A 13493-nucleotide genomic window follows, 5' to 3' on the forward strand; every position below is an offset into this window, starting at 1 on the left:
AGAGAAGAGTTAATCTCCTTATGTGTATTCTCCTTTTTTTTTCATTAGAACATATGATGAATAATCATATTTAAAATGAATAAATTAACTAATGAAACATAAATAATCTATGCATCATGTTGGAGGTTATTTGTTTGTGCACTTAGTAATGATAAATATATATATATATATAATACTTAAGTTGGAGTTTAATCTAATTTGAAATCTAGAATAGAAATTCAAAAGAGAAAAGAAAAGAGAATAAAAACAAATAGAAGAAGAAACCTAGCTAGGATGACACCATCGCTTTTGGCCCATCTGTGTTCTCCCTTTTTCCGGCCCAGCATCCCTCACCGCCAGGAGGGCCCCGCAGCACAGCCCAACCAGCCACTGCCTTGCATCCCTCTCCACCCACTACAGGTTGGGGCCCATTGATCAGCCCTTGCGAAAGTAGGATCGGGTTGCAGTATTCGAGAGCTGGGACCTGAGCGCCAGTCTCTCTTCCCTTCTACTCGCGCGCGCGGACTCGCCCCCATGCCACTGCCAGGTGGGGCCGGGTCGCCAGGACTTTCTCCACTGCGCCATCACCTCGCGTCGTCCGGCGAGGAAATCGCAACAACCTCCCGTTTGCTAGCGGGGGTCGTTGGGGTCGGTGGTCTAGGTATATAACCCGATGTAGGGCTCCTCTCGCCGACCTGTAAGGTACCATACAAACTACTGTCGAGCAAACAACCCAGAGCGTTTAGAGAGAGAGAGAAGCCAGGGAGAAGGAGGAAGAGCCGCCGCGGTGGAACGCGTGATTTGGCGTTTCCTGGTCCTAGGTAGGGTGCTCAGGGGAGTCGCCAGGACACGGGCAAGCTTTGGACGCTACAAATTCAGCGAATAACCAACGGGGGTGCGTGGAATTGCTCACCGGAGCAAACCCTCCGCCGCCGAACCACCATCCTTCTGAGCAGCGCACGCTAGCGTCCGGTTCCTGGTAATGACCTTTCCTCTCAATTCATGTTTATCTCCGCATCGTGTAGAGTCTGGCCTATTTGTAGTTCGTTCTCCAGAACACCAGGGCTCGGCTCACCGGCGTGCTCCGCCGTGGGGGAAAGAGGGAGCCGCGTCCGGTCGCCGCAGAGAAGGGGAAGAAAGGGGATTGGTCGTGGATCGTGCAACGGACGGCCCAGATTAGAGTTTCATACCGGTTTAGCTGGGATGATCCTGACCGTTGATCGACGGGTGGACGGGCGAGTTTAGATCTAGCAGGTTTTAAATCCGATGCGTTCAAATGCGATCGCGCGGCCAGGGCACGGTACCGTTTCGAGCGCATTGCCAGTCTAATCTGGGTGGCCGAATCTTGATCGGTCGGCCAACGGCTGCCCGTACCCATTCGCGGTGCGCGGATTTACAAATAAGCCCTTATAGTTATGATGATTGAACCCGCCGTCCACATTGAGACAGAATAGTGCGGAGTGGTCAGTTATGGATTAGACCCTAGACTCTTGAGAATTATGGCCTGCGGTCCAAACAGTTAAAAGAAAATTTGATAAAGTGTGTTTATAAAGTAACTAGCTGAATGCCCGTGCATTGCAACGGGAATATATAATATCAGTATACTACGATAACTTATATACAAAATGGGTGTTATATCGTTATGAGAAAATGTTTTATAACCAATTTGTGATTATGGTCTTACATAAATTTTGTTATTTACAATCTATCTGTTTCACCACTACATTGCAACCATCAGTATCATGCAGACTTCGATATATATTACAATTTGTATGGTCTCATCATTGGAGAGCACGTTTCACACATACCGGAAGAAATTTCCTCGTACATCGTTAGTCATCAGACACATACCACCATACGCTTTTGCTTAAACAAAAAGTCAAAGTGTGTGTTTGCGAAAAGAATTAAAGGCAAGTCGGCACAAAAGCTACCCCAACGGTGGCGAGGATGACAAACTGGTCATTGTTGTCGGTCCTTCTATGCGTCACGTGTTTTAGAGGAAAATTTGATAAAGTGTGTTTATAAAATAATTTATGGGTAAAAATAATTCATTAACTCACGTGTTTTAGAGTATTAAGATTAGCTTAATTAACTACATATCTTGTATGACGCAGGACGCACGCCGTGAACTCGAAGTCCACCGCTCTCTGAGCATCAAGCGCCGGCATCGCTAGGGTTTCACGCCCCCATCCCCCCAGGGCGCCGTCGATCCCGGTCGGCCATCTCCCGGTGCCTGGTAACTGGTAAGCCCCCTTCGCTAGCTGCATATTTCTCTCGCGCATCCCCCCTCACATCTCCGTCTCGGTCCATCTCCTGCCTTCACAGATCGTTAATTTCATCGATGGGTGCCATGGAGGACCGCAGCTCCAAGCAGGCAGGCGCGGGCTTGGTGGCCCACCTCCACGACGACCTCCTTGTGGAGATCCTCTCCCGCGTCCCCGCCAAGTCCATCTGCCGGTTCAAGTGCGTGTCCAAGGCCTGGCTCGACCTCATTGCCGGTCCCGACCACCGTAAGAAGCTCCGCCAACCCATGCAGGGACTCATCTACATGAATCCAGAGAAGGACCGCCACAGCTTCAGCTTCCTGGACCTGCCACTGACAGTAGGATCCGTGCCTCTGGACGTTGCCGACCCTGCAGGCTTCATCTCCTTCCTGACGGAACAGCCTGGGATCCATCGCCTCGTCTTACTGGATTCCTGCAATGGCCTGATCCTATTCCAGCACCTTATGGAGCTGCCGCACTACAACAGTTTGGGCTATGTCGTGTGCAACCCGACCACGAAGCAATGGCGAGCCGTGCCCGAGCCCAACTGCAGCTCCAATGTACCAATGAACTACACATATTTGGCTTTTGATCCGACTGTATCCTCCCACTTCCACCTGGTCCGGTTCAAAAAGAATCGCGAGTACATGGAGCCCATGTCGGTGCATGCTTACTCGTCTAAAACTGGGATATGGACCTATAGCCAAACTGTGAAAGAAGAAGAAGAATGGCAGAATCAGGTCTACTTATCTATAAGTAATCGATGCGCCTTTGTTAATGGCTTCCTGCATTTGCTAGTTTGGGGCTCGAACAAAATGCAGATACTCATTGTAGATGTACAAGGACGTCCAAGAAGGATGATCAGACTGCCAGACGCGGCTGCTGGTAATTGTGAGGGATGCTACTGTGTTTACTTTGGCCAATCCCAGGGGCATCTGCACTGCATTACTAAACAATTATTCGACTTCAACGAAGAGAAATACGAGCTGTCCATCTGGGCTCTTCAGGATTACGATGCACAAGAGTGGGTGCTGAAGGACACTGTGAGCTCCCTCCAGCTCTTTGGAGGAAATTGCCCCACAAGTGTCGCATTGGAGTTGTACAGCGAGGTGGCCAGCATGCATCTGGATCGCAATGTGGTCTTCTTCTTTTCACACTGTGAACTTAGATTCATAGCATATGACATGGACAGCAAGGAAGTGAGTGTTTTCAGCAGTTCCAAAGCTATACACAGGTGGAAGGTTGGTTGCTATGTTCCTTGTTTCTCACCGGCGCCTCTCAAATAAGCACTACAAGCTATTAGTGCGTCGTCTAATACAAGTATGAGCTGCTAGCAACTTATTAGTTAGACTGTAATAAGGTCAAGTGAAGTATTTCGTCCATGAGTGTTTGGTCTAATTAGTTCCGCAAGCCTGTTGAGGCATTTATATATATATGTAGTCTATATTTATGGATGCTAGTTAAATTAATGGATACGTTGTATGATTTATGTTTTTGGCTATACATAAGTTATTATATGCATGATTTATATGCTTCCTTTTGTTGGCTGTAGTAACGAGCAGCTCGTTGTTTATGTCGAATTTTGTTTATTTGGTCGATCTTTGGTAAAATCGTCTTCCGTTTCTTGGAAATTTTGCATGCTATGGACCGGTTTCAAATATTATTGCCTGTCGAATTTATATTAGTTCTGCTGGTGCTTGAAGCATTGGCGAGGGAGTTCCAGCTTTGGTTTGGATGGAATCATTGTATATTGGGTGTCAGCTTCTGAGTAAAAAGGTAGTTCCCTCCGATCGACAGAAGTAACATGTTGGACCAGCCTGATAGATTATGGTGGGAGATAGCTATTTCTACATTTCCATAAAACCCAAAGAAAAATTGCACTAATAGTTATTACTAGCTATACGACCAGTTTTTTATGTCAAGCAATAGTTGTCAGCTGCTTGCTGAAACCTTTGAATTGGCTCCAAATCTTTGGTTGTATGTTCTTCCTCGAAAAATACCTGAGCATATTCGTGTTGTGCAGCAATGTCATTATCAGGAGCTTGCTCCAGTATGCCAGGAATTTTCTGTTAGAATTCGGCTCCTTTAGCCTATTTATGGCTGGCCCAATTCATTTTATGAAGCTAATATGGTGTGCAGAGATGGCATAGGGGTTTAGAAAGCTAATCGGTGCGTAGATATGGCTTAACTCCTCGCGACGGCACTGGGTGTGCCGTTGTTAACGGCGTATTGCATTTTATAATCTCGGGTGAATAAGAAGAAGATCAAGATCAGATTTGTGAACACCCATGTGGCTTTATAGTTCTTTCTGCTGAATGCTTGGATGTATCCTATATTCCTTCCGATGGTGATGCTTTTCTTCTCTCAACGTGTATGTGAGTCAGCATTTTTACTTTACATATGCAACTTGATGTTTGTGAACATGCATGCATGCATGTGGCTTTTTAGTTCTGCTGAATATCTTTTGTAGTGGTGAAACTGAACTTAGGCTTCCAGATTTGATATTGGTCAAGCAAAAGTAAAATGAGTCGGCCCCAGATTTGATATTCAGAGGTTTAGAGATGTAAAAACCCAGCGCTTTAGCTTGATTATTGCTGAAAAGGGTTCAGCCGTCCTTGCCTTTTCGGGTTTGCTTGCTGGTATCGAAGATAGCTAAGAAGGGCAAGAATGTTCAGATATTAATCAGGCTTTACAAAAGCCTTTAGTGCAAGAAAACCATGCTTTCCAAAATATTAGTCGTTTTACCTCTTGGTTTTTATGTCGATATTTAAATGGATGAAGATAAACCTAGACGCATATACAAAACACATACACCAAGTATTGTATGATCCCATTGATTAACTAAAACGAATTTTAATTTGGGACGTAGGGAGTATTAGGGTGTGTTTGGTTGGACGTACAAGAAGAGATGGAAGGGGACGGACACATTTTCTGTAGTATTTGGATGAGAGTCACGCGGGGCTGAGTGAACACCGGATCAATTTTTTTTGTGGCGGTGTAGTCCTAAAAACTTGGGGGGGACAGTGTCATCACAACCTTATCCTACTTTGACCTCAAACCAAACACATCGTTAATCAGACTTTACAATAGGTCGTCGCAAGCGCAAGGGCTAGCGCAGGGCGCAACAACGATGGTGGACGTGCGAGGCTAGGATGGTGTCGGACGTGCAGGGCTAGGGCGGTGCTAGCACATGGGGTAGGCGTGCCATCGGCTGCGCGAGGCCAGCCAGGCGCGCTAGTGGTGGGGTGTGGGGCACTGGCGCGAGTAGGGCACGAACAGATGCAGTCATGCTTGGGACAGAGCGACGATGGGCCTGTTGAGCTAGGGGCGGTTGCGGCCATGAGGAACTGGCCGGAGGCGAGCGCGCGGGGTCGAGGACAGCGCTAGGCCAGGGTTGGGGGCGCGAAGAGCAAGGACAACGACAACAACAAGCTACAAAATAAGCAAGCTAGAGGAAGAAGAGCAGAGCGTGAGGCTTATATATGACTAATTTTCGACGGAAGACAATTTGCCGCAGAAACTAAATATTTATTATTCAGTTGCTCGTGCTTTGCTACGATTTCTATATATCATATAGATAAACATTAATTCAATGAGATATATAGTCAAGCATGATTATATTTTTTTAACTTTGTAATTATTAGTATTTACATATTTAAATTATCGTTCCTTTTTGAACATAAACAAATGTGTGGTTTGCTGATAAATGCTAGATGTTTGGAGCCAGAGTGGTGTAGGTTTGACTCCTCAACACCGACTATTTTTTGTGTAGGGTAGTGAGCGACTGAGCGCGGGGGACTGAGGGGTCGCAGCGAGCGAACGCACCAAGGATTATCTCTACTAACTATTAAGGGGACAGTGTAGACTGCCCCCACCGCGACTGCCCTCCCGCCAGTGGATCACGCGCACGCCCGCCTCCCTCCCCACCGCGATTCCCCTTATGGCCACGGATCACGCGCACGTTGACAGCCCCCGCCGCCGTGATTCCCCTCGCCCACCCCCGTCGCGACGGATCACGCGCACGGCTCGCCCCCCCGCCGCCATGATTCCCCTCGCCCACCCCCATCGCGACGGATCACGCGCACGGCTCGCCCCCCGCCGCCGCGATTCCCCTCGCCCACCCCCGCCGCGATTCCCCTTGCCCACCCCCGCCGCGACGGATCACGCGCACGACCGCCCCCTCCCGCCGCGATTCCCCAGCCGCCCGCGGATCACGCACACGACCGCGGTGAATCCCCCGCTACGCCCGCTCTCAACAACCTCTGCCTCCATCGCCGTGTGTCTCGGCCTTTCCTCGACTCCGAGATTTACGCCGCTCTCAAGAACCTCCCCTCTCAAAAACCATACTCCCAAGGAGGTACTATAGACTGCTCGCCCGTCCTTTTAGCGCAGAGCAGCGCGTCCTCAATCCGCTACTCTGGCAAGCCCGCTCCCCAACTGTACATCTACTTCGCTGTCACCTAGCGGCCGCCCTCGTCATGTTGGTTTTCGCCGAGGTGAGTTCTCCCTCCGTCCTTTTTCCTCTGCCCCACCGGTTGCTTGTGTCATCTGTTGCGAATGTCCGTAGAAGGATTGAATATTCAAAAGTGCACGTCTCTGATGTGCTTATAGGTTATGTCATTGAATCGAAACTGGAAGTGTAGGTAGCCAATTTCTATGATACCACAGGATGTACTGCTCTATCTTCTATGAACACACCCAATGCTAAGAAGTCTGACAATTGATAGGGTGTGAAGGGAGATTGTTTGCTCTGCTTAAGAAGTTATCTCGGTATTAGTAGACCCGTGCTTTACTGGTATAGTAGTTGGACCCAAAAAAAACTTTACTGTATCGAGCTAATTTTATATGGGAAGATGACCTCACAATGGAAATTCTCCAGTTAATTTGAATGGTACTCTGGTTATTAATGGCCACTGAAGATTATTGGCTCTCCTGTATGACATTGCAAAAAGGTTCACTTTATTCATGGACACGCGATTCACCTCATTAGTTTACACTTAGTTGGAGGCCAATTCATGGGACGTGTTCTTTAAGGCACTTCATCCTATATATCCTCTTACTTGATTGTTTGCTTTGCTTAAGAAGTTGTCTCGGTATTAGTAGAACAACCAGCTTTACTGGTATAGTAGTTGGACCAAAAAAAACTTTACTGTATCTGGCTAATTTTATATGGGAAGATGACCTCACAATGGAAATTCTCCAGTGAATTTGAATGGTACTCTGGTTATTAATGCCCATTGAAGATTATTGGCTCTCCTGTATGACATTGCAAAAAGGTTCACTTTATTCATGGACACGCGATTCACCGCATTACTTGTTTCAGGTATCAAGATTCCAGGATTCCAAATCTGAGACGGATGTTGATGTTGACTATAACAGTTTGTACTCAAGGCAGGACTTTCTAAAAGGCAAGGACGATGAGCTTTCATGGTTTAATGCTGGTGTCCCTATAATACCTTGCTTATTTATTTTTTCTGCTGCACCTTAGTTTGCACCTCTGGAGGCCACCTTGAAAGGAATATAAATCAACAAAGGGGGCTCATTTATTTTTTCTGCTGCACCTTAGTCTACACCTCTGGAGACCACCTTGAAAGGAATATAAATCAACAAAGGGGGCTCATTTATTTTTTCTGTTGCACCTTAGTCTACACCTCTGGAGGCCACTATTTTTGCACAACTACTACTTCCCCCTTTGTTGATTTATATTCCTTTCAAGGTGGCCAATGGGTTCAGATTTGGCGCTCCTGTCGCGTGTTAGTCCTGCAGATTGTAACATTTCCTTATCCCTTAGTTCAATTCATGGATAAATTTTTGTTTTAGGCTACTCTTTGATGTGTTACATTATTACAAAAAACAACTTGGTCTTGGTCCATTTCTAACATGAAAGTAGCCTCTTGCTGTTCTTATGCTTCCCCTAATATAACTTTTATTTTTTTTGAATAATTTCCCAGCTTGTCGACAATTAGAGGCTCTCCCATTCTTGGATCCGCTGAAGCATTTTAGAGGTGCTCTGTTCTACTCTCAAATGTTAGCATTATTGTTTCTGCACATCTCCTACTCCCTTCTTTGCATATTTATGGTTGATAAGTATAAGCACATGAATAGTATGGAAGAGAAAAAAGATAATACATTATTACAAAGACCAACTTGGTCTTGGTTCATTTTCTGACATGCAATTAGCCTCTTGTTGTTCTTATATGCTTCCCCTAATATAACTTTTATATGACAAATGTTAAGTAATACAATGTCGAGCTTGTGTGTATTGGGGTTTTTAATTGGGGTATAAAGTTTATATGCATTCTTCCGGTATATATCGGTTGATGCTAATTTTTAGATAAAATGATAGTGGGGAGGCTTAGCTGGTAGTATACTTTGACTTCGGTTCATTTGCATTTCTTAAGAAGCGTTGGCAGTTATCTGTAGCAGTCACCAAAAGCAGACCATTCTAGATCAAACTGAAATGTGTAATGCTTGACAGCTTGAGCAATATGTACTTACCGTCACAAAAACCATATCGGCACCAGCACCAAGACCACGTGTCAATTCCTGGCCAACCTGTAACCTATTTTCTAGTTCAATGGGTGACATCGGCATAGCCTGAAAATCAGTGTTCACAATCCAGAATTCCACACCCTTCATGGAGCTTTCAATCATCCTATACACAGCATTGGAGCCACCACCTCCAACCCCTATGACTTTAATCCTGGGCTCATTATAGCAGTAAGAGGGAGAAGTGTCCACCAATCTTCGTCGATGGCCACAAAATGGCATTACATGTAGGAAAGTACAAAAGAAATACAAGCATGATTGCAGGTGTTTGGGTAGCAGACACATTAGTTCCAAAATCTGGGGAAAAACAATCAAGCTTCCATATGGTTTCAACTTCCAAGCCAACTGACTTTCCTAACGAGACAATTGCATTTTTGGGACTTCAAATATGACGTTTCGCAATAATACCATCCAAAACATTTATTTTGTAAAAACAGGGCAATAAACATCTTCCAATTGATTATACTACCATTTATCGTATTTTTTCACTTTTCTAATTTCTTTCCACGTATTTTATACTCACATTTACATCTCTTCGTCACCTGGTCAAGCTGTCAAGCGCGTGGCAAAGCAGGAGCAGTCACCAAAAGCAGCTTCTAGCTTCCTAATTTTTTTAGTGACTAGCGACTCATCAATGCTTTTGAAGCTAATCCACTTTGAAGGAGTCCTTTTGTTGGCTTGTAGTACCTTGCTCCTCCAAGACGCACCAAGCACCAAGTGGATACTGAACATGAACCAACATTGTTGCCTCTTGGAAGCGCAAGGGTAGGTAATTGTCACACCCGGGTTTCGGAGCACCAAGACCCGGGCGCGAACATAATCATCAGGTGTGCTGGGACCAAGTCTCACACATATGATGAATCATGGCACAGGATCGAATGTCACATCTTTACTACATAACAGGAGTTCTGTACAAAATAAATAATTACATTATAAGGAGACAACGGTCCAGCAAACCAAAGTTGACTGGGAGACGACGACCTAGACCTCTCACGAACACATCGCAGCATCCTTCACGCGCCTCATCCTGTGGTACCTGTTCTTGACCTGTGGGGGTGTGTGAGACAGCAAGAGTGAGCTCACATACGTTCATCGCTCAACAAGTTGTGGGGAATAATGTGTATGAACTCGCCAAAGGTGGGAGCTCATGTGAAGTGTAAGGCTTACCAAAGAGGATGGCTGAAGCTGAGCATCGCTTTTAAAGTTGGTCAAAATTTTATTAGCCATTACTAAGTATAAGTAAATACCAACCCAATTAAATAGTAGAACAGAAGTAACAACATCACCTGCGATGCAATGCATATGACAAATTGAATTTAAGTTCTATAGATTAATCATGTGAGGGTCCGAGCTGCTCATGACCGTGAGCACGGCTAGTATACCAGTTTTACACTCTGCAGAGGTTGCGCATCTTTACCCACAAGTCATGTTACCCATCTGCCAAGGGATCGCGACTTCCCATACACCTCTACCGAGGAGGCGAGGCAGGGTAACACTACGAGGCCTTTACAAAGTTCCACTAGCTTCAGAAAACCCGCTACAGTTTATAGGAAGCTCCAATGCAGGAATCCCTTGCAGGACCGCCATCGCAGCAAAATCCTCCCGAGGGCCTCCCTACACTGACCACTCCCCTACTGCCCTTGCCCCTTTCGGGTAAGGTAGTCCTCCACTAGCTTTCCTAATTAATCAGCCAAGGGCGTCCCATTATACCCTTGTGGTAGCACTGTTTTCCCGGGTGGTCGCTCCATGTTCCAATTAACATAATGATCTTATCATGAACAGTAAATAACAACGGATAACAAAAGTATAATCTTGAATAATGTATCTTCATACCCAAAACCACATAAAGCACTAGCAAGTACTACCCAAAAAGTTCAGTGGTAAACAAGGTATAAAGATAATCAAACTAGGGTAACCTATTGGGTCCCATCAAAATTAACCTATGCAGATCATTATGATTAATCAGAACATGAGTAGGTAAAAAGAAGTGATCAAGGGCACAACTTGCCTGGGACTTGAGATTCCAGGTACCATCTTGTTTTTCAGATGACACGTGTCCTCGCGCTAGTCGTAGCAATACAAACAAACATGGTATAGATAAAATTAACATCACACCAAACATAAGAATATACTACATAATAATAATCTACGCGTTTCTACGAGACTAACGTAACTTGAACAGATCAAATCGGAGTTAAAACAAGGAAATTATGAATTTATAAAGTTTTAAGTGTTGTATAAAAGATTAATTAGGATATTAATTTTATTGTGATATTCATGTCAAAACAGAGGTACTATATGATAAACAATAATATTATAGAATTATAGAAATTGAAATGGACTCATTTGGACTTAAAATGAGTTTCCTATGGATTTAACAAGAGGTTGGAATTGTTTTTATATAAGAAATTCATTTTATAACTCATTTTCTCTGATTTCCCATTTCCCTGGACTGCTCCTCAAATAACAGTTAAGACAAGGACCCCTGCGCAAAAATTCCCGTGACTCAGTGCCCACAGCGCAGGACTGCGGGTTTATATATATAAAGGACAGGGGCCCTTTTGCATATTCGCTGGGCAGAAGGGGTCAGATGGATTCTGAGCCGCCAGATTTAAGCCAACGGCCCAGATCATTTTGCCATAACTCCGAACGGGTACGCTATAATAGCCGTCCGATCAGATCTAACGGCCAGGAGTGCCCCACACCTTGATCTAATCTGCGATCGTTCCTTTGCAATCCATCGGCCAGGGAACCCCCCCAGCCCCACGACACCAGAGCACGGTGGCGCACAGAGTCTGCGGCGGCGCCATTGTCGGCGGAAGCCACGCACCCCACTGGTGCCCGATTCCTCCGATTATACTGACGTTATTCGCAGCAGAGAAGAGCGCGATCTCCGGAGAGGTGTACTTTAGGGGCTGCGACGACAGAAGCATGGCCGGCCATGATATTGTGCGGCTGGCGGCGCGGCATAGATCCCCGACGAGCAATTCTCTATACGCCGGCGCACGGGTCATCAATCGGCGGGGGTGACACTTACTAGAGAACAGAAGAACTCGACTGGTTGGTAAATCTCAGGGGTGACGGTGCGGAGACCCCAAACCTTGCTAGAGGCGACGCGCGGCGACATGGACCGGCACGGCAACGCCATAACCGGAGCAGCCCCAACCCGATTCTGATTTCCAGTGCCCCGCAACGAGATCCGATGGTGCTTAACGAATTGAAGTAACTTGGCGAACGTGATCACGAGCTACTTACCGGCAGCCGGGTCGAGAAGTGGGCCGGCGACGGTATTTCGCGGCACCGCGGTAGCAGAGAAATTTGGTGAGCGATTCCCATGGTCCGAAGCTTCTTCGTCGAATTGGGGCCAGGGCTTCCTGCGTGGCCACCAGTGGTGGCGTGAGCCTGGGGGCGTTCGGCCCCGGCCAGACCGACAGACGGTGGATGGTGCCCCGCCGCGGCGAACTTTCCCACGGCGATGATCCCCCGGCTGCGAACAGCGAAACCCAAGCTTCGGTCCCAAGCTCCCAGGGGTTGGCGTGGAGCGGATAGGGGCGAGGGGAGGTCCGGCTTTATACCTAGGGCAGAGTCCGAGCAGGTGGGTGCTCGCCTGAAATTACGGTCGATCCGCCGAGCTCGGCCATGTTGTTGCGCCAACCACGCGAGGGCGACGGAGCTGAGGTGCTCGGGCCCACCAGCCGGCGACAGAACTGGGCGTGAAGGAACAAGGCCGTCTGACGAGCGGGCCCAAACGAGCAGAGGTCGAAGTGTGCGGATCACCGACGCCGAGGGTCCACCTGTCGCCTGTCGGCGCCATGGCGCGCAGGGACGGGGGTGTAATGGGCTGCGCGAAGAGCTGGAGATGGGCCGGTTCTGTAGGTTTCAGCCCATGCGCTAGTTTTTCTTTTTATTTTACTTTTCCTTTTTCTGATTTATATTTTTCCCATCTCATTTGAATTCAAATTTCACACTTAAATCTTTTGGTGAATTCTTATAAGATTTAAAGTATAATTTGAACATAATGGTCTTACTTTTATTTATAATATATTTCTTGTCATATTTTTATTTTATTTTCTCACAATATGCACACAACATAAAATCCAGCATGATGCATAATTTGGTGGCTTATATCTTTATTATTTATTTGTTGTTTGAATATGGTGTTCACATGTGATGATAAGTAAATTCAATACACACATAAAATATAGGAAATGACTTTTCTCCTTTTTTATATATATTACAAACTGGGTGTTACAGTAATAGGTCATCGCAATTTTGGAAACAATTAAAAGACACGTTGGCTGTCTGAAAGTCAAAAGGTTCATCTCTAAGGCGGCGTGACCGGCCACAGGAACATGCATGGAGGAAGACATATCCACTAAAATGTTGCTCCATTGCATCTGATGAAAAGAAATCACCATGCCTGCGGTGCTTGCATGGTCTGCCAGTTAGGCTAACAACGTCACATTGTTGCCTTCCAGATTCCCATATTGCCCGGCATTCATCTTCTAGCTTCTTTGAGAATACCCTGACTGCTGGTCCTTTAACCATTGAGCCAAAGGACCGCAATGCCTTCTGTAGCTGCACTTCATGCATTCTTGTGGTGTAAAAGGCAGGCAAACCTTTCAGGTATATCTCCTTATCAGCTGGAAGCACCCTTTGACACCATGATGAAGAAAATTTCATGTTAAGCCCATTGTTACT

The 13493-nt window shown here is 46.2% G+C and overlaps 1 protein-coding gene across 1 annotated transcript; it reads left to right on the forward strand.

Annotated features, from left to right (window-relative positions):
* Positions 1-520: 520 nt before the first annotated feature.
* LOC103648241 (F-box protein At5g07610) lies at positions 521-3783 on the forward strand. Its single transcript, XM_020548734.2, has 3 exons — positions 521-958; positions 2094-2222; positions 2305-3783. The coding sequence occupies exon 3, from the start codon at positions 2321-2323 to the stop codon at positions 3527-3529; it is 1209 nt and encodes a 402-aa protein (XP_020404323.1). The 5' UTR covers positions 521-958; positions 2094-2222; positions 2305-2320; the 3' UTR covers positions 3530-3783.
* Positions 3784-13493: the final 9710 nt, after the last annotated feature.

The sequence above is a fragment of the Zea mays genome, chromosome 2 (assembly GCF_902167145.1).
Source record: "Zea mays cultivar B73 chromosome 2, Zm-B73-REFERENCE-NAM-5.0, whole genome shotgun sequence".
NCBI classification, from domain to species: domain Eukaryota; kingdom Viridiplantae; phylum Streptophyta; class Magnoliopsida; order Poales; family Poaceae; genus Zea; species Zea mays.